This window comes from Artemia sp. Qi Xiang Cuo, chromosome 1 (genome assembly GCF_049724085.1).
Source record: "Artemia sp. Qi Xiang Cuo chromosome 1, ASM4972408v1, whole genome shotgun sequence".
Taxonomy (NCBI): domain Eukaryota; kingdom Metazoa; phylum Arthropoda; class Branchiopoda; order Anostraca; family Artemiidae; genus Artemia; species Artemia sp. Qi Xiang Cuo.
The window spans coordinates 14,225,441-14,251,993 of record NC_142794.1 but is presented as its reverse complement, the minus strand read 5'-3'; the positions used below and the strand labels follow the sequence as shown (position 1 = coordinate 14,251,993).

The 26,553-nt window shown below is 35.1% G+C and overlaps 1 protein-coding gene across 1 annotated transcript; it reads right to left on the bottom strand.

Annotated features, from left to right (window-relative positions):
• Positions 1 to 132: 132 nt before the first annotated feature.
• LOC148956032 (UDP-glucose 4-epimerase-like) lies at positions 133 to 26,087 on the bottom strand. The gene is made up of 7 exons (XM_089090093.1): positions 25,938 to 26,087; positions 18,047 to 18,160; positions 12,329 to 12,505; positions 9,051 to 9,231; positions 7,666 to 7,754; positions 4,762 to 4,954; positions 133 to 1,471 (listed from the first exon to the last, which is right to left on the bottom strand). The coding sequence occupies exons 2-7, from the start codon at positions 18,125 to 18,127 to the stop codon at positions 1,329 to 1,331; spliced, it is 864 nt and encodes a 287-aa protein (XP_088946219.1). The 5' UTR covers positions 18,128 to 18,160; positions 25,938 to 26,087; the 3' UTR covers positions 133 to 1,328.
• Between the last annotated feature and the right edge of the window lie 466 nt (positions 26,088 to 26,553).

Here is a 26,553-nt window from a genome sequence, read left to right as displayed (position 1 = left end):
GTGAAAGACCGAAATTGGAGGATGTCGACATTCACCGGTTAATATCAGAAATTATTTTTTATCTCCTTGGATTTAGTCAGCTTTGTCAGTTTTATGCAAGGTCTGATATTGACAGGTTAGGTTTTTAGTCCATTTCTGAGATTTGTAACCTAAATTTAAACTAACTTTAAATTTTACCACCAAACCTTGCATAAGACTGACAAAGCTGACTGAATCCAAGCAGAGAATATGGAATTTCTGACATTCGCTGGTGAATATAAACATTTAAAAGATTCTGATTTTTCACCGTAGCATATATATACTAATTGCAAAAACCGTATCTGGTATTTTAGAACTTTTGAAATAATTGCACAGAACACTCCGCTGAGCTGCTCTTAAAAGGGTGATCAGCCGGACAATGTGTGTTTGATCGCACATTGGTTGTCTTGATCTAGGTTACCCTGCTGATAATCCCTTTGAGAACAGCTTATAAAATTATTTTTGGAATTAAGTATAAAAAAAAAAAAAAATGTCAGATTCGACCTTTAGGGGTGACAGCAACAATATATTAGCTTTACATAACTTTCACCACTTATATTCCAAGAGGAGATGGGTATTTGTTTCTCTATATTTTCAGTATCAAAAGAGAATTTAGGAGTTTCACAGATGGTCTTTTTAGAAACAGGAATATTTTTTTTCTTATTTTCTTCCCTCACTGGAGCAGTGAACCAGAAAAAGGAAAATTCGAGAAAAAAAAAAGAAAAAGACAAGCTTCACTAAAGACTTATGTTTCACTTTTTTTTACGAAGTCACTTAAAACGAACGAGATGTTTTTCGGAAATTTCAAAATGACCTTACGTGAAAACCTCTTTTTTTCTTGTGACTTACTTCTAAGCTTGAATTTAAATATATGACTAAAACAAGTAATATTCAAAAAGAAAAGAATAGCTTAATACAGAATATATACAAAACGCATTTATATATAAAGTACAAAAGTCACAAACATGTTATTTTTATTCAAAAAAGCATCCGTGAATATTGAAAACACAGAACATTTAGTTAATTTCTTAAAAATTGCAACCACCACCATACCCCCTCTCGATCTCAGGATATTAAATTGTTTTTCTCCACCCTAAGCTCCTGCTTAGAAACTGAAGGTCGACAAAACCTCATTTTTGGCAAAATATTCAAATCTATTAAATATTATCTTGCGATTACAACTTTCAGAGAATCAATTAATTTATAAGAAACAAAATGTAAAATGCTTGAAAACAAAGCTTCTCTTGTGAGTGTAGCAATATTTGTAAAAACAGCAAACTTTCTTATATATTTGGCAGCACAAAACGAGACTAGTGAACACCATTAACCGTTGATTGACAACTGCACTCTCCATGGGATTCTTTGATGGCGGCTAATTTAGCAGCAATGTCAGCCGCGTCCGTCTCGCGGTATCCATTCGGGTTGGCAATCTGCCATCTCCAGTAGTCCTCACCTATAAAAAAAGTATTACAATCAATAATAAACAAAATAACAAATCAGTACTCTTTTATATACGGCAATTCATACCAGTCACGAAATAGACCGAGACGCGTGATGAAAAACAAGTTTACGCTGCCTTCTGGGAAAAAAAAGAGGCAAGAACTGTATTTAAATTGTTGTTTTTTGGGGCTTAGGGGGGGGAGGTACCTAGGTTAGGTTAGGTTACGTATTTTATATATATGGTAATATACATGTATATATATAATATATGTTATGCTTTGCCCCCCCCCTAATGTGCAAATATATAGAACAAATTTGTTTCTAAACTAATATATATTCATCCTATTTTATTTCATTAGCATTAACCAAACTAGCATTATATAAAAGAGTCCGTTTAGTAAAAGAGTACCAACAAATCTAACCATGGATGCCAGAAGGAGGCAATGGCCCCTCTTAGGAAGCAAAAATATATTAGAAAGATGAGGTGGCCTTCCTGGATCAGACCCTTAAGGGTGCCAAAACATGGAAAAAAGCATATTTTAGGACATAATTCACAATGGGAAGGGGGGGGGCCTTCTTCTGTTTTCAGGCATGCAATGACGGCTTTCATCCTTCAGCTATTCCATAAAACAACGTAATTATCATACTGTGTATTGATTATTCACTAAATACAGTTCATTAACTTCTCAACTAGCCTTCAGAGAAGCCAGATCATAAGCATTTTTTGTTTCAAGAGAAAAAAACTTTGAGGCTGAACACATGGAAAATGAAAAGGTCCCACTACTTAAAGAAATGAATAACGTACAGTGGCAAAATGGTGCCAGTTCAGTGTGTCACCCCAAAGGGGTGCTTGCTTAATTTTATATGATGTAACTTCTGAAAACAAATTTTTTGGAGAAACTACTGAAGAATGAGGGATTGAGAAAAAGGGTTAGCAAAATGGTATCAACTTAAAAATACAATTGTGGCTTAATGCCAAAATTACAATTCGCCTTGTGAAAGCAAGAATGCCGTAACCGCACTTTTTAAAATTCCGAGAAAAACGCAATTGAAAAAATCAGTTTTTGTGGAGCTGAACGTATGGTAGATAGAAAAACGAATGAAAAAATTCGCTTGCTAGAAATTTGGTCCTGTTGGATGGAATTTACTAGGTCAAAAGTTCGAACAAAACGGATACGACATTTTAGCCCCCTTTTTTACTGGTAAAGTAGTTACGACAAAAGTGCAGACAGCGCTTGGGTTCCTTTTCCATTTTGCTACGACAATTTTCCATCAATATTTTCTCAGGAATAGCCAAGGCTTATCTTAAGGCTCAGACATGGCGTTTCTACCTTTTTGTACTACTTTGGCCGTTTTAAATGAATTTAATACAAAGTGATTATAATACAACTTCCTAAATTTTGACTACATGATAAAAAAAAGCGAGGAAACTTATTGGGTCTTTACTGACTGCCTTACCCCTTTCTTATATTTTTTGATGGGGGGAGAGGGGTTGCAGCTTCTTCTGGGAAGGCTCTTTGTACTGCAGTGGGTGGGTGGTAGTTGTCTTGATTTACGTTTGCAAAAACACACTTGTCGTACTCCACATTTAGAGGAGATATAAACCTGTAGGTTAATCGCACATCTTTGATTTTTCAATAGGAATAACAGGCTAGAAATCCAACAGCTTTGGGACAGCAAGAAACTCAACCACTTTTGTCGAAGAAGTCTCTTTCCTTGCCTTAAGTTTACCCTCCACAGCAAAGTTTATTTCAGAGACTGATTCTTCCGAAAACAATAGTTTGTAACCGACTTCGAGTTTTCGAGTAGCCTTGTTTAACCTGAAGTTGTTTAACTTAGGAAAATGGAACATTAGCGTACTTATAAATCTTGGAGGCCTGCTGAAAATCCAGCACTTTGTTCATTTGATGTCGTTACTGACCAGAGTTTAATTCTCCGGTCAGTTACGACAATTTCTGCTTTCAAAAAAGTGAAAAACATGCACTTAAGATGAAGTTGAATTTTTTATTTAAGCAGCTAGGAGGCATTATAAAACAAAAGGAACAAATCCATTGAATAGCGCGTAAATAATGACTCTGATAGGGTTCGTAACTCAATTTTGATTATTAGTGTCAGTTAGCCTACGACATTCTTGCTTTCACAAGGAGAATTATATAATTTAAATGAAATATACGAAAATAATACAAATGATAATAATAAAATAAATATTATACGTAATGCAATTAATAATATAAATAGATACTTAACAGAAATACAATTTCAGTTATAAGTAGCTTGAAATGGAGACTTTCGTATTCAACACTTTTAATATTTTCCTTTCGATCTTAGGTTCAATTTAAAGTTCTTCACTCCCACTCCACGTCATGGTGAGCTTGTCGAAAATAAGTCTAAGACGTTTTCTGTCATGCTTTTAAATTCATTTAAACCGCTTTATTTTTGAAGAAAATATTGCAAATTAAAAAAAAAGGCTATCAGATCTCAGAGAAATCATTCTGATTTCAGATATTGCATCTGAAATATTCAGATATTCCAAAGTTTTTATATTACGCCGTTTTTCCGCGACCGTTTTTGTACACTGAAAGACTGTGTCAGTATTAAAGAAAATAATACATTTCATTAAAAAAGCTGGGTTCTTCAGAGAAGTTCTCAGATTATGAAAGGTGAAGCAGGCTAGTTAAAATATCGATATTCCTGCTCAGGGGAAAGCTGCAACACCGATTTTAGCAGGTTTGGAAAAATCAGCTTGGCTCAGAAAGTCGAGCCATTAAGGTATTTCTGGAATCCATAAGACAATCCATGCTAGAGCCATGAAGCAATTCTGTTAGAGTCAAGTGATCCGCGAAGGTAGTGAAAACTAACCTCGATCAGTGCCATCTTTGTTAGTCTTCGTTTTCCCTATTTGATGACGATTTTGTGTAGTTAACTGTATTCACAAAAAGTAAATACAAAATTTAATACAAATTTAATATTCAATCATTCCAGCTGCTAATTCGCTTTTTAAACTTGAATTTAAAATTTAATTCAAATTTAAAAAATTTTCTATTGTTACGATCTTTTACCTAAACTTTCAGGAAATGCAGAGGGCGTTGTTGAACTAAATCAAGAGGCTATGAGGATCCATAGTGCTTTCATAAGAAAAGTGACAGTAGAACCTCCGGATGGGGCTTATTCAATTGGAAATTAATTGTTCTAATGCTTTTTAAGGGTAAAATGTGATCAGCTGACCAATAAAACAGTTTCCTTTATGTTTTGTTTTATATTTGTCCCGCCTCATTTTGCAAAAGCAAATAGTCAAAATCTTACACATAGTTTCCAGGGATCTTTCAGCAGTCCATCCCAGTTCTTCACAAGCCAGCGTTGCATCGGCAAACATAGACTCGATATCTCCTTCTCGCCTTGGCAACATTTGTACAGGAACTTTAGTTTTTGTAACCTTTTCAAAGGTTCTTACCAACTCTAGAACAGTGACACCGCGACCAGTGCCAAGGTTGTAGGCCTGCAATTAAAAAAATTAAGCTCAATCATTACATCCTCTCTCTATCCCTCTATAGAGAGAGGATGAGGTATCCCTTATAGAGAGAGGATAGAGGGATCTATAGAGGGATAGAGAGAGGATAGAGGGATATCTATAGGATCCTTCTATAGAGAGAAGATACAAAGGATAGGGATATAGAGGATACATATCCTCTCTCTATCCCTTTCCTCATCTCTTCTTTGTATGGTTAAAGGGATTCGACACCATAAAAAATCAGCCTATCTCGTCCATTATAAACATTTTTAGCCAAACTATGTGTGGCCAAACTATTTATATTTGATTGGGCGGTCTTGCCATAGCTTGTAGAGCTTGGATAAGCGATCTGAACAACCCACAGAAAACTAAAACCAGACATCTACTTTCTCTGAAATCTTAGAAAACCTTTTAACTTCTCTTGTTTTGTGCCCGAATGAGATATGTTTAGTTTTAGAGAAACTTCTATATTTAGAAAGTGCAAATTTGTTTTTTTTCGATCGAACGGGCAGAATATTCGTTTTAAACTTTAGAAAAGGGTTATCCCTAAAAACATTCTAGTATAACTGCTAAAAGACTGCCTAAAATCACCTAAAAAGAAATCTGATTTGATCAACTTGACAGCTCTTCGAATTTTCTGCGTCTGCAACCCGCTTTGATCGAAAATTTTGCCGACAGAATTCCTTTGTCTTTTCAATCAAATTTCATAATTAAATCACAAATTCTCAATAGAATAAAATGATAAGTAGTCCTCTGGGAGAATTCGCTTATGGGCCTTTGCCTTTGAGACACTTAGCCGACGTTGAAGCTCACAAAATGATGTTAAAAGTATCGAATCCTCTTAAGAAATGAACTTGGCGATTAATAAACAGTGAATAATACCAGACATTTTTTTCTTGAACGAGAGTAGCTTTCGGGGAGATGATTAAAAATTATTAAATAACACCCGACAATTCACCTTATAGTATAATCTTGGAAAAAAGAAACATTTGGACACAAAATCCCCCTCTTAAAATTTTATGGCCCCCTTCCTCTCTTAGATATCAAGGTATACCTTTTTAGGCCTTTTAATAGGAAGAAAATCGAAAGAGAATAACACTCCCCTAACTCTTAGATTTTGAAAAATACATCCTCTCCCTACATTTTCGCAAATTGGCACCACTGCGAATGGGTAGGAGAAGGAGGGGGAAATCTCATAATAATTCATTAAATTAGGGTGTTTTCGAATTATTTTTATTTATACGGGTAGGCCTATTTCACTATTTACATGTCTTACATTTGACTCCATCCAAGCGGTAAGGAGAGAAATAAAATTGAAAAAATTTTAATTTTATATGATAACACAGAAAATCGTTTAATCTCTTGTTTTTTCGTGGAATCAATCAGATATAAACATTTTAAAATTATTTTTCCAGAGATTATGAAAATAAAGATGAAAGGAAAAAAGGCAAATGAATTGACAAAAACATTGTAAAAGAAGAAAGGTGTAAAATTAAAAAAAAATGTAGAACATAAAATTTGTAAAAGATGCAAATCCATGATTCCAAAAAATATTACATTTGTCCTCTTTTAAAGTAAAATAAACAGATACTTAATCAATCGGTTCAGCATTAAACCAATCACTAAAAAAAATACACATAACACATTGTGTTCATTTATTCTTTTGCTGCACGGACATGATTCCATTACAGTGGCGGATCTCTCTTATCCCCGGGGCAAAATCTTGATTAGCCCCCCCTCCCTGTCTCCCACAAAATTGTGAGACCGAATTTTAACAAAATTATTTTCAATTTTTTAATTAATCATCAATTTTAATATTTTTTTAATTTGCTATTTAAATTATTATTAATTTTAATTTAGCTATCTTAACCGTCATTATTTAATTATTTTTTATTTAATTAATTAATTAATAATTTATTAATTATTTTAATTTATTAACTGTACTATATACTTTATTTTAATAAAAATAGAGCTCCAAAAATTAAAAAAATGATCATAACCGTTGGATTATTTATTTGAAATTTTACGCCCATAAAATAATAGCACCCTCGGCAAGTGCCCCCTCTGCCCCCCTAAAAGCATCTCTGTTCCATTATTCATTTAAATTAGTTCAATATTATCCATTATTCATGTTCTTTCCTTCGTCTAATTTGTTCTCATTCTCTCAAAACTTCGAAAAAGGTTCTAATATATGGCAACTTCCTTTACTTAAAAAATTACCGTCTGACTCGTAAAAAAGTAGACTACCTTAGCGTAGTCTAAAGTAGTGTAATTTACTTAATTAACTCAAGTTTGCGGTAATTAAACTTGCTCCTAACGCAAGTTTATCGGGTCAACCTAATTTGCCCCCCCCCCTAAAAACTTTTCGGATCAACCTATTTTGCCCCCCCCCTCCTTTCAAACAAAATCAAGGATCCGCCCCTGACCGCCTCCCAGGGAAAGATCCTGAATACGCCCTTGCTTTTAAGTAATATTAATATTAAATGACTGAAAGTTTTAACTCATCTGTATTGCATAGATAAACGTTGCGAAAAAAAAAAATCATAGTTAAGCATAAATCAAGCGGTTTGCCACAAAAATAAATAAATAAGACGGAGTAGAAAAAATCAATTTAGTCGAGAATTGGTTTCTTAAAAACAAATTTGATTTAAAAAAGAATATGCGAACAAAATATAGCCCTGTAACAAAGTAAATATTACCTTAATTTTAAGATGGCTCGCAGCCAACTTAGCCATAGCAGCGACATGCCCACTTGCTAAATCCATTACATGGATATAATCACGAACACCTGTTCAAAGAAATAATATAATTATCAGGAAATGACGTCAGCAAGGACGTTGAACTAAATAAACACACATTTCTAGTGTCATTTTAACAATTTTCAGACGATACAACACATCTGATTATAGTATACAAAATTAAAACACCGAAATAAAAAACTTTTCGGAATACAAAACACCGGCTTATCTAAAACACCTGATAAAAAGGTTTTATTCAATTTTAGTCTAAGGGGCAACACTTCTCAATAAGTTTTCTTCGACGCTGTAGCCGAAAATTCTACAATGAATACAAAATCTATTTTGATAATAGCAATGAAAATAAAATATAAAGGAGCGATTTAGTTATTTATTATAGAAAATGACCAAAATACAAGAAATATTTGTACAGGCATGGTACCAGAGTCAAGATTCACTTTCTGTGGGAAGCGGGGGTTACTTGAAAAGGGCAGGAAGTAAGAGTAATCATGTTTGTCTACATTTTATTATGCTATTGACATGACCAAATGGGTGTAGAGAAAGAGGGAGGGGGGGGGGTATCTGCAATAATAGGAAGCCTAAAAATCATATTAATAATATGATTAATAATGTGAAAAATCAAAAATTAATAAAAAGGAATTGTATATTAAATATTTTTGTATATGGTTAAATAACATCTTTATTATCTTAACTTCTGCATAATCATCGTTAAATTAGGAAAGAGTGAGGCAAGTGACCAAAATTAATAGTATTAAGACATTAACATTCATATTTTTCATATTTCATTCGCTACTCATTAAAATAACTCCTATTTCAGTAATCACTATATTTCCTATTAAGGCATTAGTTAATAAACCGCTTCCGGCTCGCAGTTAATTCAAATTGAATTTGAAGAAAAAACATATTATGTTAAATTAACACCGGGAAAGTACTCTATATTTCATTACCCTAGAGGCGCCACAAGGTCTCAATCCCGCCGTGTCTACTAAAACCAAAAGGCATAAATTGCGAAGTGCGCTGACTTCCCGCTACCTGGTGAACATCCAACATCTCAGAACAACACGTGAGCTCCATAGTATCGCCACGCTTTGCACTGCCCCAAAAACACTTGTTACCCCCCCCCCAAAAAAAAAAAACAACTTTTAGCACAGTTCCACCACGCTTGGCACGTGCCAACTGGTATGCATGATGTCTGCGAGAGCGACTCCTTGATAGATTCTTTACAAAGCAAAAAAGAGTTCACTTGGTCAAGAAGTTAAGGAATTGGATGTAATGACTGCAACAAAACTAGACTCGAAAATCGGGTACGAAGAAACACGTCAACAAACCTGTTCCATCTGGTGTATTGTAATCATCGCCAAATACTGTTAAATATGGCTTTCGACCAATTGCTACGGATCCAATATAGGGCATAATATTCGTAAACGCTTTTGTAGGATCTTCACCCATTCTCCCACTGTGATGCGCCCCAACTGGGTTGAAATAACGCAATGAAATGATATTCCATTCCTACGAAAAAAAAGTTTTGATTTTATGGATCTATCGACCTGGTTACGGACACTTTTCGTGACCCCCCCCCCCCTCCTCTCCTGGAGGGACATGGGGTTCATTTTAGACAGGCCATTTTTATTATAATTCTATTTTTCAACATAATTTAATAATTTTGGTACTTGCTAATTATTCGGAACACACCCAAGAAGTGAAATACGGTCTATCTTAATGAAATATACCAAAATACGACGAAAATATAATACTTTATAAACAAAATTACGGAAACTAGAACAAAGAATTATGGAAACCAGACCACCCAGAACGCATTATATTAAACACCCAACCGATTATAACCTAACCAAAATACCAAATCTATATATCAAATATTTAACTAAAAATACCTACAACGTAGTTTTCCACTGAGCCCAAGCTAATTGTTTCCAAATACAGATGTCTAAACCGGTTTTTGTCAGATCTTGCAGATCAAAATTCTTGAGTGTGTTCCAAATAATTAACAAGTACCATGATTTTTTCGAGTGTTTCCCCATCCTACGAAATAATCTCCAGCGCAAAGTACAAGAGCGGAAACTATGGAGCTTTTCCATACCACTATTTACGGGTGCATGATTTACGGGTCTGTATTTGCTCGTTCTATTTCGTTTTGTATTATGAACCTTCTCGTCTAGCAGGCAGCTACAGATAACTATATAATTTGAGCTCCATATTTGACCAATGGGGGGGGGGGGTAAAGTGAAGAGCTTTTAGGAGTATGATTCCTCCTCATTATCATTCCACATGTCATTCCTTATATATCACTCCAAAAAGTCTGCATAGGGGGTAAGTATAGCGGGTATGCATGCAATATGTATTTGGTTCAATTATTCCGCCTATTAGATTGATATAAATAGAAGTGTATTTTAAAGTCAATTGTACAGTCATGAACACTGTAAAATAACATAAATGAATATAGTTAATGGGGGTGGGTGTTTAACCCCCCAGAGAATGCCCCCCGCACGGAAAGTAACCTCCGCGGAAAATACCCCCGCGGAAAATACCCCACCCCCCTGTGGAAAATAAGGGTTTCTTAATTTTAGAACTTTATTTGAGTTACGGGGTGGGGAGGGGGTTGGGTAAAGTGAAGAGCTTTTAGGAGTATGATTAATCCTAAAATACTTCATTACATCATTCGAAAAAGAGATTCACTTTCCTTTACCCCCACTTCCCTAATGCCCAATTATATAGACCGAATTATATATTTCCCATATATTTTGACATAGGTCACTCTTTAATTTCAGTTTAATACCCGTAAACGATTAAAAAAATATATTAAATGGTGGTATAGGTATACCTGGAAAGATCAGAAATTGGCACTGAGGTCAACAGAAGATGATTATCAAAGCCATCTAGCGCTTGATGCTTCTTGGCATTTTTTCAGCGTAATATTAAGGCAAAACTAGTGTAAATGGTGAAAATAGGGTAGCAATGAGTGTGTGATCTCAGTTATGGAAAAACAAACAATTGCAAAGCACAAAATGCCAAAAAACACCAAACACTAGATGGCGTTGCAAATTTTTTTTAACACTAGGGCTAGTTTCCATCGTTTTAAGTTGTTTATGGTGCTAAGCGTATTCTCCCCCTTTGGAAAATCCCCCAGAATTTACCGGCGGGAATGAAATTTACCCCCATTCCCCTAATGCGTAATAATATACCCTGATTTGGATATATTTAGGAGTGGGGGTAAAGTTCATTTGCGACACAAATGAATGTTATATTTGGATTAAGGATGCAATTCTTGGTATATATTTGCTCATTAGGGGGGTAGGGGATATACTCCGTCAATATATATGTTTACCGGGGAATTACCTGTTTATTTGGTTTTGTTTATGCAAAAGAAATTTGACAAGAGTGAGGGAGTTTGATATTGTGTTTTTGCACTATCATCGGAAGTGCATATACTGATAAAACATGGAAGTAATTGGCATTCGGACTGAGCCGAAAGGTTATCACAAATTTATAAGACAAAAATCCGGTGAGTTAAATTCACGAAATGAATTAAGGCGCAAAAAAATGAATTAAGGCGCAAAAAATTCGGCGAGTTAAGGAAAACGAGTTGAAATAATATTACTTATGAAGGAAAAAACTAGTGATAATTCATGAGTGGCAACCCTGTCTATAGCCCTTGCTCAAATGCGTAAAATTCGTAGAATTGGGGAAAAGAAAGGCAATCATAGGGGGATTTAAAGGGACTTGATTTTGGCTTTTCAAGCACCAGCAAATTTTGGTGATAATCATTAATAGTTGTTTTTTAAATACTAGGTTCACACTCATTTCTTACATAGATAACTAATAATTATCGATAGTATTAAGTAAAAATAATAATTACCTTTATATGGTAACAAACATATTATTTTTTATACATATAATTTTATCATTATTTACTATAAATATAAATTTACAATAAAATGAATTTATTATTGTACAGTAGATAAATAATTCAACTACTACTAGGAAGCCACCGGAAGCCAACATCCCAATCTCCCATAATCTTATGTTTAAAAGTAGAATTCCAAAATTCCAACAAGTGGTGTCATTTCACGGAGATGTAAAGGTGGGAGGGGAGCAAAAATGTATATTTTGAAATCTAGGGGGATTCTTTTTCATTTCTCAATGAAAATATAAAAACAAGACATTTCTCAATGAAAAAAAAATTATTTCAATTTCGGGGGCAGTAGAAGCACAATACTCCTTCCCCCCGATTGACACCCCTGAGGACTAGTTGTGTGTTCTATAATTTATATTCTATGGGCTGCAAGATGTCCAATTTGCACAGAACGAATGTGATATTGTTTGAAATAAAATTTTTCACGAATATTAAATTTCTCTTACAAATGAGCTTTCAACCATTTTGAAAATTCATGTCTAACACAGAGCTTAGCGTAGGCTATTTCCGTGCCAGACACCCCTCTTTTATTTTAATAATGGCGTACTTTGTGTTTCAATCTGACACCATTTTAGGAGTTATGGGCTATTTCTTACAACGAGACGTGATCGTCTTTTACTAGGTTGCCGCAACCACTGCAACCATCATTAACTAATGTACTGTAGAACAACTTACCGGTTCTGCTTTACTTAGATCCACGAGCATTTCTTCGATGATGTATTTAGTTCTGCCGTAGACATTGGTTACATTTCCAATTGAATGTTTCTCGTTGATTGGTAAATGGTCTGGGTTTCCATAAATAGTACAAGAGCTACTAAAAAGTAGTTGCGGGCAGTTGTTCTCCTTCATTACCTGTAAATGAAGTAGCCTATCAAGTTGCTTTCCAGCTATTAGCATAAAATCACCAAAATTTGATACACGATAATTTTTATTTGTAACAAACAGTGGCGCAAACTAGGGCAATTACAAAAAAATTAGGGGTGGGGGGCGCTATATTTTACAAATTTAGGCTACCATTATTTTTTAATTTTTTAAATGGAAACACAGAAAAAGGAATCTTTTAAAGGTAAACACCAAAGAAAGTTATTTTTCAAAATCTAGGGGGAGGGGGGTAAATATTTTTATTATATCATTAACAGTGGCTCAATTTGGGTTCAATAAAAAAGGATATATCAAAATCAAGAGGGCGGGCGAACGCACTATCTATGACTTCTAGAAGAACAGAAAGGGGGGGGGCATAACATACTGCTAACTACTAACAACTCATCGCAGCACCAAGCCGCCTGAGGCCAACACAGCTACGCACGCTCCTCCTCCACCCCGATCTATTCAAAGCCTCCCTTTTTACACCCGCCCACGAAATTCTCATTTCCTTTAAATCTTTCTTTATGACGTCCTCCCACCCCAGACGGGGACGACCTGCTTTCCGTTTAGCCCTAGATGGTTGGCCGAAAAGAACAATATTTGGCAATCTGTCATCCTTCATCCGCACAACATGCCCTAACCACCTCAACCTTTCTTTCATTATAGCCCTAGAAAGCGGTATTGAACCACATTTTTGTATAGCCTATTGTTTGACATACGGTCAGACATCCGGGTACCCAGAACAATCCTTAAGTAATTTCTCTGGAAAACGTCTAGCAAATCTCCATCCGCTTTTCGGAGCGTCCATGCTTCAGAACCATATATGACCACTGTCATCACTGTAGCTTCTAATATTCTAAGCTTGGTTTGCAGACTTATCTTCCTATTCTTACAAACTTTTTTAACTGTGAAAAACACCCTGAGCCTTGGCTATTCTATTTTTAATATCTTCACTGCTCCCACCGTCTTTACTAATAATACTACCAAGGTAAGTGAAGCTGCCCACCTGATCAATCTTTTCATTACCCAACGTCACCTTTTCATCTTCACTTATTCCTAGCCTTAGTGACTTAGTCTTCCTAACATTATTTTTCAAACCAATTCTAGCACCCTGAACTCGCAAAACCTCTGAAAATTCATTCATTTTGCTCAAACTTTCATCTAGGATGCTTAAATCATCAAAATAATCTAGGCCCAGGAGAATTTTACGACCCCCTTTGATTCCGTGTTCACCCATTGCCTTTTCTGTACTCCTTAAAACCAAATCCAGCAAAATAATTCATACAAAGTGGGATAGAAGACAGCCCTGATTAACTCCTGATTTAATACAAAACCCGATGCTAACCTCATGACCTACCTTAACTGCAGCAGTGTTATTTTCGTATATGTCACTAATCACTTTAATGTATTTGCCTGGTATACCATACAAGGATAAAACCTTTACTAAAGCTCTTCTATCAACAGAATCGAACGCTCGCTCATAATCTATAAAAGTGAGGACCAAAGGTGTTTGATAACTCAGGCAATTCTCAATTATTAATCTAAGAGTAAAATTTGGTCGACACATCCTCTACCTTTCCTAAAACTGCACTGTTCTTCTCTCATAACTTTATCTACAGCATCTATCAGTCTAAAAAGTATCATATGACGAAGCAATTTACTACGTACAGAGACCAGACTAATGCCTCGATAATTCCCCCACTCACTTTTATCACCTGTCTTGTAGAGTGGCTTAATTAAGGTTTTCCTAAAATCGGTAGGTACTTCCCCTTTTTCAAAAATCTTATTCATAATCTTCAATAACTTATTTCTAACCTCAGAGCCACCATATTTAAGAAACTCAGTTACTACCCTATCAGCACCTGGAGCCTTATTATTCTTTAATCCTTTTAGTACTGTTGCTAATTCCTCCTCACAAAACAAATCTTCCTTCACATCCAAGGTATCACAAACTTTTTCATTTTCCTCTATATTTTTTCCTGCAACTCTATCTCGGTTAAGCAAGTTCTCAAAATGTTCGACCCATCTCGCTTTAGCTTTTTCCTTGTCGCTAATTGCCACCCCTTTCCTATCTTTAACTGGGACAAGTCCGGATTGACTACTACCTCTCAATTTGTTAACGTGCCAGTACAATACTTTACTATTATGCCCTCTAGCTGCATCTTCTAAATCTTTGGCAATTTTATCCATGGCCTCCACTTCACACCTCCTTAGTTCATATTTCAATGCTTTCTCCACTTTCTTTACATTTCTTTTGTTTTCATGCGATCTATCACTCAGATAATTCTTGTACAAGTCCTTTCTCCTTTCTATTAAACATAAAGTTTTTTCACTAATATTCTTAGCTGCGGTTCTAGCTTTCTTCCCTAATACACCTTAAGCAACTTCACAAATTATTTTTCTAAAATTATTCCAACCATCTTCCACATTTTCAAATTTTAAACTTTCGAGTTTCGTATTTAAATGTTCCTTGAAAGTTTCTCTCAAATTCTCATCTTGGAGTGTACCAACATCATAACTTCCTAGGAGGTAGTTACCCTTCCGATATTTCAGCTTTAAATTAGCCCTTGACACTACTAGATGGTGATATTTACTTTTAATATCAATAACAGCACTCCTATATACCCTAGTATCTTGTATTGATCCTGCCAGTCTTCGGTTTACTATAACATAATCAATAAGGTTTGCTGTCTTACCCTCACGTGAATATCACGTTAACTTATGAGCCATCTTATGACCAAACACCGAATTGGTTATAACTAGATTGTTATACCTACAAAATTGCAAAAGTCTGTATCCATTACTGTTTTCTTTTCCTACACCAAATTTACCTAAGCTGGGATACCAGCTATCCTTGTTTCTACCAACCTGGGCGTTAAAATCTCCCAGTAATAACATCATATTTCTACCTGGGACCTTTTCTATTTGCTCCTGTAACTGTAAGTAAAATTCATCTGAGTCACTAGTATCTCCATCAGTCGGTTCTACAGGGGCGTATACTACTGTAACTGATACCATGAACGTTTTAGTCATAAAATGAGCAATTAGTATTCTAATATTAATACCTTCCCTGCCTAAACAAGACTTAGCAGCTTCCTTATTCATCATGAGCCCTACTCCCTCTCTATGTACCCCATCCTTCCAGCCTGAGTAAACAAATTCTATATCACCTATATCACTAATTTTTGACTCAGTTTTCCACTAATTTTACTGATTTTTACCTAGGTTTTACTAATTTTCGACTTATTTTCGACTCGGTCAAAAATTTCGGGGGGGGGGGGGGTTAAACCGGGTAACCCCCCCTGGATACGGCCTTGGTTAAGGGGTTTGAACCCCCTCCTTCCTCGAGATTTTTGTCCGACTCCTAAAAACGTAACGAAAATGAATTAAAACAATTTTTTATACATTTTTAAAAAAAAATTATTTGTTTTTAAACACATCAAAAATGTGTTTATTTACATTTTCGTTGGGTTTTTCAAGTCAGAAAAACATATGATAAAGGGGGTCAAAGTCCCTCTCTAGATACGGTCTTGATTCCTGTATATTGCATTAACTCAGCTTCATGGAATCTTTGCCTATTTCAAACTGCCAGTTTCAAAATTATGAACTTTTTAAGGCAGTACCACATCTTCGTCATTATTGATACCGTCATTGTTAATACTTCGTCATTGTTGATACTTCGCCATTGTGATACGCCAACCCATGAAAACAAATGAGCAGAACTAATTGGCCAAACTTTAATGTTTTTTAGCCTAAGGAAAGTGTCTCCAAAGGAAAGCTACATATACTACTCTGGGGCCGAAATTTTTTGGCTGATTTTTCACTCACGTTTCGTTTTTTCGAACCTGCTGCCCGTCATTGCCAAAAACTGCTTAATTACACCCATGTGCAGTTACGACGTTTATACCCGTGTTGTCTTGTATATTTTATTACGATGATTAGGATTTCGTCAAGATATCTTTCTCACTTGGTTCATTTCTTCTATTCAAGGCTTAATTAGGGGTACTCGGGTCTCAAGGCTGAGTTTCGACATTGAGTTATCACAATGAGAGAACTCCCCCTCTTACCATGGGAATGAACCTCTTTAACTTATGTGAATGGGAAAATATTCGACCCTGTACAATGGGACATTAGCATATTTAACTTTGGGTAAAACACTTAGACAATAAGACGACTCTGAATCTCTGCCATGACCTTGACCTTTTCTTTTTTAAACTCAGTGTCCTTTTAACTTGGGACATTTGACGCGTGAACTTATGTTAACACAAATTGACAAGAAGAGAACTCTCTGAACTCAATGAACCTCTAACGCAATTATACAAGTGTACGCCATGTTTGCCACGTTAAACAAGAAACGGACTTGTTCGGGGCAAGTCCGCTACCCATTACGCAATTATAAGACATGAGTATAGATGAAAACAACAGCATAAAATCAAGAAGAGCAGTCAGTGGAAGTATTTTCAACCGAGCGTAAGCCTCACTTGCATACAGACCCATTATACTTTACCCCCCCCCCCCAATGTGCAAAAAAATAGCCATGAGCGTAAGTAGCTTCTTTTCTAGGGGGGGGGGAGGCACCAGATTCTGTGATGAACGGCGGGGAGGGGGGAGCTGAAGTTATATCGGGAATTCACAAAACCTTACATTACCAGCAAGTTCTATCATACCTATGAAATCTTTATTAGTAAGAAATCACCAAAAATCATAAATCATCAATAAGCTTCAGCATTAATCTATCTTCTTTAGCTCTAGCTCAATCTTTCCAAGACATTTTGGATAATTGCTTCTTGTTTGACTTTTATTCTGTCATTCAAGTCCAATCCAGTGCATTCTGGTCAAAACCGGTTTCGCAGCCACAAAGACAAGTGACGAGTGATAGAATGCATTGGACTTATATAATTTGGGCAATATATTTGCACATTAGGGGGGGAGAGCGCTTTAAAAAACGCATCAAAAACTTGTTTATATTCATTTCTGTAACGTTTTTTACGAGTCGGACAAACATTTCGGGATGGGTGTGTATAGCGGATCTGCATGTAAAATGTGTTGGCTACAATTATTGTGCATATTATAAAGTAAGAATGTTTTTCTAACTTCACGCTGTCAAAATACTTTACTTCTTGGGTGTGTTCTGAATAATCAACAAGTAGCCTACCTTAGCAAGTATTCTAATAAAAGCATTTTGCATTAATTTTAGTATTTTTAATTTGAGTAATGCGCGTTAAGAAAAGTTTTTTTGTGGGTTCGTTTGATTATTTCTCCTTTACATCATGCCGTGGCGTTTGAAGGGGATGTGGTTATGTTAAGTGTTTCGATAATAATCGATATTGAATTTAACAAAAAAAAAAAAACAATTGAGGCACTTAGATTTTATTGTTACTATCTTTGATGACGTTAAGACCATCACTTCGTACAGCCTTTGTTATAAAATTTATTTGTCATCACCAGTTCAAATAAAACTAGTCAAATGACATTTGTTAAAAATTCAATACAAGTGCTAACAAAGGGTAGCAAGGAAGATAAACTTACCTCAAGGAGGTTTATAGTACCAATTAAGTTATTCTTGTAATAAAGGAGGGGTAAGATCATGGATTCTCCAACAGCCTTCATCGCAGCAAAGTGAATAACACAATCTATCTTGTGCTAGAAAATAAATTAAAAATATATTTAGAGTAATAGTCAAAGTTTTATATAAAGAAAGAAATAATTTCAAGAAAGATCTTACATTAGAAATATACATTCAAACTGATTTAATATAACCACTATTATCCTCTTAACACATTTAGAAATTGAGTCGTGTGTGGATGAACTTAAAAGAATGAATATCCAAGATTATAGTAAAATATTCTCAACTAACAGTTTCGAGTCTAACATTGTTTTTTTGGTTCTTGCAATATTTTAGCAATTTACCTTTCAAGCCAAAAATTCCGTTTATACTGATTAAACATACAAACGGCATGTTTCTACTGTCCTAATAAATGTTATTAACAACTATTTTTCACCAACAAACCTGTTCCCGTGAACAAACATGTAATAATCAAAAATAGTCAAATCAAATCAAATAGTTAATAATCAAAAATAATCAAAAACCAAAGAGTACAAAGATAAAGCTCTTAGATTATTTCATTAAAAAAACGAGAAAAAATTTATACATTTTTTCCAGTTTCGCATTTTAGTTTTATGTTCGCTTTCATGTAGTATAATTTTGGCATATAATTTTAAACTTTAGGTCAATCAGGCTTTTCTACGAAATGATATCATTTTTTGTCAGTTAATATTTGTTTTTCCTTGCATCTACAAAGAACTGATGTTAACAATTGGAATGATAGGAATACAGTTATTATAAACCTCAAGCGCAATATTTCAGATTTTTTTTTCCAAGTAGAATCCAATTTTGTTGTCAGAATGTCTTGAAGCCAATGAGCAACAAAAGAAGTTATTTGTCGTTCAGGGTTGCCACTCAATGAAATTAAATACTGCACCCCCCAGTATGTACCACCCATCGATGTACCGATTTACACAGGCGGCATACAGTAGAAGTTTTGCTAGCTCCATACGCTTTTTCTTCCAAGCTAACGGAAAAGTCTCTTTCCTAAAGCTGTCTAAAGGCGAATTCATATTTAGCAATCGCCGAGATTTAGCTGATACCGGATCCATTCTTAATAATTTAGTAATATTCAAACAATTAATCAAATAAATAATTATTAAAGATAATTTCTTAAACCCTATTTGATCGTTTCCTTTTCTTAAATAATTATTAATTAATCAAATAATTAAAAAAAAACTTTTAAAGACTGAATTTAACTTAATTCCATAGCTCGCCACAGCCAGCAGCTAAGTTCAATTTAATAGAACTTCTTTTTATTTATTTAGTTAATTAAAAAAAGGCCAATCATTTAGAGAGCTTCATTATCGATGAAGAAGTCAGAAAAAACGTAAGGCCTACTCACAATAAGGTTTAGCTAACAGCGATATTTAGCTACAGTGGGTATATGGGTACGTTAGAATAGTGCTTCACATAATGGTACTATTTCATGAAAGTCTCAGCATTTTTTCATTTTTTTTTTAATGTTATAATGATAAAAGCTAAACTGTAAAAAATGTATTTCGTTTTAGTGAAGCACAACTGACGCTCTGGTGTTAGAAACTTTAAAAGGGGGGGGGGGGTAGCTTACTATAATTGTGATAGTTTTTTTGTTTTAAATTTTAATATATGTTCGTCTTGGGTTTAATTTATTCATTGGTAGTAATTCGTGTTTGTTTTATGTTTGAATTATTATATGACTAAGCATTAAGTTTCGATATGTCTATTTCTGACTTGTTCACATGGGCGCCCATAAGGGGGACAGGGGGCGCCCATAAGGGGGGCAGGGGGCGCCCATAAGGGGGCGGGGGCCCCCCCCCCCCTGGCTGAATTATGTTGCCTTATTTTTATATTTTTGTTCTGAGATTTCTATTGTGTAGCATTAAAATTGCCAATTAGACGAGGGTCCCCCCCCCTCCTGGAATTCAGCTTATGGGCGCCCATGCTTGTTCAGAACATTTTCAACTTAGAATTTTCAAGTATGAATTCTTCTTTATATTTTGTGTGATTTAGGTATTTTTATAATTCAACTGGGAGCTAAGTATGTCCATCTGCTAGCGCAGTGCCGTGATTTCCTAACATTATATAGGACCAATTCAAGTAACAAACAGCGCTGCTAACGCTTTGAAATAAATTGTACCAATTTTTCGCCTAAAATTGCACCACAATAATTTTTTATGTGCTATCTGAATAGCAGGTTAAAAATTTTGGCGTAACAATGATAAAATTTTAGACAGACTAGAACTTGAACAGATTTCCGAGTCAGAAAAGGACCATATAAAACTAAAATGAACCAGAAAATTTGTATTGTACCAACAAAATTTCTAAATGTACCTTATTGTACCACGACCTATAAGTAGTACCAAACACGATGCAATTATACCGCGTTGGCAATGCTTGGTAAACAAATCTACGGCAATACCAGACAAAAAAGATAACTGTCTCCAGAAAACTTGCAAATACTTTCCAGTTTGCGCAACAGGCGCACAAGTGCTTTGTTAGGAAACTCTTTCTGCAACTGATACAGAACAAGTAATGCTTTGAAATCATAACAAATCTATATTTACGTTGGATAAAGGTAAGAGGATAAAATTTAGCCTTTCTCTCGTGTTTAGTGTTGGTTTCTTGAAGTGTTGTTGTTGTTTTTATTTGGTACATTTAGTGTTGTTGGTGTTTTATCCATTCTTCTTGAGTTCATATTAAGCTGGAAACACTGTATATAAGTAATATACAGTAGAATCATTCCCTATCTCAATCATTATACAAAGCCAGACCGAGATGCAAGTGCTCCGGAGAACTTATAAACATAAGCGAAATTAGATTTTTTCACGGGTAGACAAGTCAGATTTCTCTTCAATGCGAAACTTGGCTTCACCTTTGTAACACTAAATGTTAAAAAAATCCAATTTTAAATTAATTTATTCCAATACATATATAAAAATCGGTAATTAGCAGTGCAATGTTATTATTAGATGTTTTTAGACATTACAAGTAGGTTTCGAAGTCTCGAGTTGGTTTCAAATGCATTTTGAAAAAGTTTCTGCGAAAATACGTGTTTCAGGGTAATATACACTGGACCGCTGATGCAGATCAAATAAAGGGACGTACGAATATATGGGAGCTTTTATACGCGCCAAGTTTGTAGTAGCAAACATCACTGAGCCGTGATCTTACTTTATATTATCTATATACAGCACAGTTCATATAATTATCCAGTATGATCATTCACTATCTCACCCATTATAAAAACCCGGACCGGGGTGCGAGTGCTCCAGAGAACGTAGAAACATAAGCGGCGTCAGATCTTTTCACGGGTAGACAAGTCAGACGCGAAACAATCGGAAACAAGTGGAAACCCGCTATTACGAATAATGCACTTTACGCGAAACAATGGGAAACAAGTGGAAACCCGCTATTAATAACTGCACGAAGAAGTGGGAGGAGCTTTTTGTTCGCACCGAGAACGAAGACCAGAAATGATCTGCGATAAGCTTACTGGATAATTATATGAACTGTGATATACAGTGACTAAAAATTACAATTCTGAACATTAAATTTTAGTTCACCGCGTCTTCCTCACAAGTAAAAGTATATAACACAGATTAAAGAGAATGGGCAAACTGGTAAGAGTGGAAATTGATGCTAGTGTCGAAAAAAACAAAAAATAAAGAATCACCAATACCATCTGGCGTTTACACTCATTTTGCTTTAATATAAAACTGACAAATGCCAAGAAACACCAAAGGTTAGATGGCATTGGTGTGGTTTTTGTATAAATGCCAATGCTCACTCTTATAAGTTACCCACACTCTTTGATACGGATGTCCAACTGGCCTATGTTGAAAAGGAATCGGGTTTCAGGCGTGGATTGAAGCCATTTGTGATGATGGTGCAATATAATGCAAGGCAGGGTTGCCATGCTCATTACACGATCAATTTACTGAGACTATCAATTCATATTTTAAACAATATTTATTAAATGATCGTAAAACTGACAAACAATCACAAGAAAGGTTAACAAGCTATTTTAAATTCTCTTGAATTTCATTTGCGAAGACCAAATTTTTTAAATAATTTTATGACAGGCACCATGCATGAAAAGAATTATGGAAGAAAATGAAGAAAATTTATCGGTTACCAAAAACTTGCTCAGTTGGACATCTGAATCATATATAATTTGTCTGTGCCTTCCTTGTACGAGCAATTTTCCGTTAAAAATAGTCCGAAAACATAAAACTTTGCAGAAACTTAAACAAAAACACGAAACTTAACACAAAAAATACAAAAATTAACACAAAATAGCGCAAAACCTTGGTCTTTGTAGCACCCCTGCAAAATTTAAACATAGTGAATTTTGAATGAACTTAAGCCAACCTGAGAAAGTCTTAACCAATTTGTCATTAAGGTTATTGTAGTAATAATTTTAGTTTCATTAAGATATAAAAAATTTTAATATTATTTCAGAGGCTTTGAATGGGAATCATGTTGAAACTAACTTTGGATTTCATTTTTCAGAACTTTTTTAGTTCAAAAAGGAATAAATTGCTACATTTTTCAAGAAGTATTGTCAATATACTTCTTGTTAATAGTTACAGCAAAAATAGTGCTGTAAATAGTAAGTATATCGTAGATGGCAACCCTGCTTTAATACAGACCGAACAAAGCTTAAGCTACTAGTTGTGTTCGACCTGACTGATAACACACTTCAAAGTCATACGGCCTTCAAAGTCATCCTCTCATAAGGGGAAAAGGAGGCACAGACTGAAGTGTGTTTTCATTTATCAGCCGAGTGACATCAACATGGATAACCAATCAGGTCAAGTTCAACTATGGCGGTATTGGTCCCATCCCAGGCGCATTAATTGGCCATTAGTTATAATGTCACTTGGCTAGCTCCACCTGAAAAAGGGAAATGAAGACACTGCTTATCACGCAAACGGGGTGCTACCATTTCGGCGAACCGTCACAAGCACGAAACGTCATAACATCGAACCGTCAGAACCTCGAACCGTCATAACATCTAAAAAAATTTACAAGTTTTCATAATAGTAATAAGTATATAATAGTTTAGAAACAAATTTCGGCTATATATTTGCACATTAGGGGGGTGGGGGTAAAGCATAGCACATATTAAATACGTAACCTAACTTAAGTACCTTCCCCCCCCTAAATACCAAAAAACTAAATTTTTAAAATTTTCGATGTTATGACGGTTCGAGGTTCTGACGGATTTTTTTGTCGATGTTATGACGGATTTTATACTGCTCCTGAAGGTTCGATGTTATGACGCCTTCCCACCCAAACAATCAATAGGTATATCATTAGTCAATTTTTTTCCAGGTACGGCAATTATGCAAGTATAACCAAATAAAACAAAATTACCTATAAATATACCTAAAAATTACCTCAAAAATCAATCGAAAAATCATTTTTGATCGTCACAAGCCGATCAAACCCCAAACTTCCGACATAGACATTCTCACAATCACTTTTTTTCAGGTACTCTTATGTTTCTCTAATTGTTTCTCTCGTGGTACAATTAGTCTTTGGTACTTACTTGAATGCAAAATACATACAAAAAGTATAATATTTTAGTAAATGGCAACCCTGCTTCGTTGCAAACCAATCCACATCTATACTTACAGCAGAGATATTTTTACCACCATTTTTTTTCCAAGTGCACTATTTTTTCTTTTGTAGTATTATTAGTCATTTGTGCGCACTTATACGCAAAATACACACAGATCACACAAATGTATCGTATATGGCAATATTGCTTCATAACAAACAAATTAACAGCCAAAATTACAAAATAAATACTCTGACAATCACTTTCTTCCAGGTAATATAATATTTTTCTTAGGGGGTGGCAAGTAGCTGATACGTATTTGTAAGCTAAATACACGCTTAGAAGTATTTGAAACGTGAATTTTCTTCTTTTTTTTGCATCAAGACTTTACGTTCAGACAACAAGCATTTATTTCCAGGGAAACTTGCCTAAATTTTCTTGGGGGACAAATATCCAATAAAAAGCGGGCAAAAGCTGTCTAAAATGGTCCTTTGTCAAAAAATGTTACATTTTCTGGATACTACAGAAATTTTCACTTTTTGCACATTTTTGTTTTTCTTCTTTCTTTTTTTGCATCAAGATTTTACGTCCAGACAACAAGCATTTATTTCCAGGGAAACTTGCCTAAATTTAATTTAAAAATTAAAATGTATGCACATTTTTGTTTTCTGTTATAAATTAGTTTGAAGTTACCCCCCTGCCCTCGCTTGTGATTGCCATTGTTTATGTCTGAAGTCACATATAAAATTTCAAATTTTATATTGTGTTGGTAATACTGTAAAGCAAAGAAGAAAAGTACTTTATTATTTGCAATAATAACAATATTGTTTCTCTTCGTACAAGCTTTTGCAAGCCGCAATGTGAATGCTACTGGACAGAGAGTGGCCAGCAGTGTGAGTGCTACTGGACAGAGAGTGGCCAGCAGTATGAGTGCATGTTAGTGATAGCGGGTAGTACTCATGATATAGATGATAAAGCTTTTGCAATGACCAGTCGTTCAAAACAAGGTCTACTAACCGAGTCTATTAAGCTGAGTCTATTAACCGCCTAATTGCCAAATAATCATCAAAACAAAGCAGATTGTTGTAACAAAAAAAGGAGCCACTTCATAAGAATCTTTAAGTAAACTTTAAGCATTTTTTGATACTTAGGAATTATACATAACACAGCGCTATACACGAAAGAAGTCAAGTTTGGCTAACGCCAATGAAATAAAATAAAATAGAATGAACATATAATAGTTTAGAAACAAATTTGGGTTATATATTTGCACATTAAGGGGAGGGGGAGTAAAGCATAGCATATATTAAATACGTAACCTAACCTAGGTACCCTCCCCCCCCTAAACCCCGAAAAACCACAGTTTAGATCTTTTAAACGCGGGGGGGGGGAGGATTAAAGCATAGCATATATTAAATATGTAACCTAACCTAGGTACCTTCCCCTCCCCCCCCTAAACCCCAAAAAACAACAGCTTAAAAATTGTAAACGCGATAAAAAATAACACTTTGCAATCTACTATCCTTGCAAATACCCGTTTGACGGGTTTCCATTTGTATTTCCTTGTACAGTCTACAGCGCTGTGTTATATATAATGCATAAGTACCCATTTTTTTTGCATTCTACTTTCTAGGTCAAAAATCAACGAACGGTTAAGATGGCCAGGACACGTTCTACGGATGCCGTTTTTACTAATTTTTTTTTTGCACTGAGGACAGTCGATCGGAGGCCTCGGCCGAAATATTTGCATTCCATTTTCACTGGCTATAAATATCATCGTTTTTTTCGAGATTTTTCTCATTTTGGCAATAATAAAAGAAATGTCAATATGGCTAGGACATGTCTTGCGGATGAAGGATGACAGGTTGTCAAACATTTTTGTTTGTGGCCATCCACCTGGGACCAAACAAAAATCAGGTCGTCCCCGAATGGGGTTGGAGGAGGTCACTAGGAAGGACTTGAAGAAACTTCATTGGAGGGAGTAAAGAGGGAGGCTTTGAATAGATTGGGATGGAGGAGGAGCATACGTAGCTGTGTTGGTCTCAGGGGGCTTGGTACTGCAATGAACTATTAGTAGTGGGAGCTTTTAATTAGTAGTAGGAGCTTTAATTGGCTTTTAGTTACAATTGTATGACTCATGCGTGAATGTGCTAAAAAAACATATTTCATGAGGTTTGGGGGAAGGGGCCTTGTCCAGTGCGTTACTCGTGCGTACAAGCCTGCGTGCAATTATTAAAATATGGAAGATAGAATAAAAAAATAATTACCTTTTTAAAGATTTCAGCTAATCTCGGTTTATCTAGGAGGTCACATTGGTAAAAGGTAATCTTCTTCCCAGTTATTTCTTCAACTCGTTTCAAGCTAGCCGCTTGTCCTTCAGTCCCACATACACAATTTGTAAAATTATCAACAGCAATAACCTGAGAGAAAAAGTGTTAAATAAAAACAAAAACAAACCCTGAATTTAACAATATAGTGTGTGGGCTACACAGAGTTACACTGAATTTTCGGTAATACTGTAGAGTTAGGGCTTGTCAATGATTTTTCTTTCCTTATTGTTACGTGTTTTAAAACTAAAATTCCTTGTTGGAATTTTTGATTGGAATTTAAAATTAAAATTCCAAGAATTTCCTTCCCATTTACTCTCCCCCTCCCCTCTGGATAGGTTTGACAAAAATGATAAAAACCATGGATTAACCAAAATTATTCAGAAATTCTAAGATTCTTTTTAGGAAAGAGGGATAAACCCTCTCTTTCCTCCATAAACCTTTACATGCCTTCACCTATGGGTATATATTAATCACAACGAAAATTAATCTTGAATTATTGCCTTTGAAGGAAATAATAAACTGAGAAAATGATTGAAATAAGCCACAGAAAGCT

What these genes read in the sequence shown, in the direction of transcription:
- LOC148956032 (XM_089090093.1), bottom strand. Translation starts at nt 18,127, where the DNA reads ATGAAGGCTGTTGGAGAATCCATGATCTTACCCCTCCTTTATTACAAG. An exon ending in CAATACACCAGATGGAACAG is followed by an intron (nt 7,755 to 9,050) that starts GTTTGTTGACGT and finishes TTCTTTGAACAG; the next exon opens with GTGTTCGTGATTATATCCAT. An exon ending in AAGATCCCTGGAAACTATGT is followed by an intron (nt 1,472 to 4,761) that starts GTAAGATTTTGA and finishes CTTTTTTTATAG; the next exon opens with GTGAGGACTACTGGAGATGG.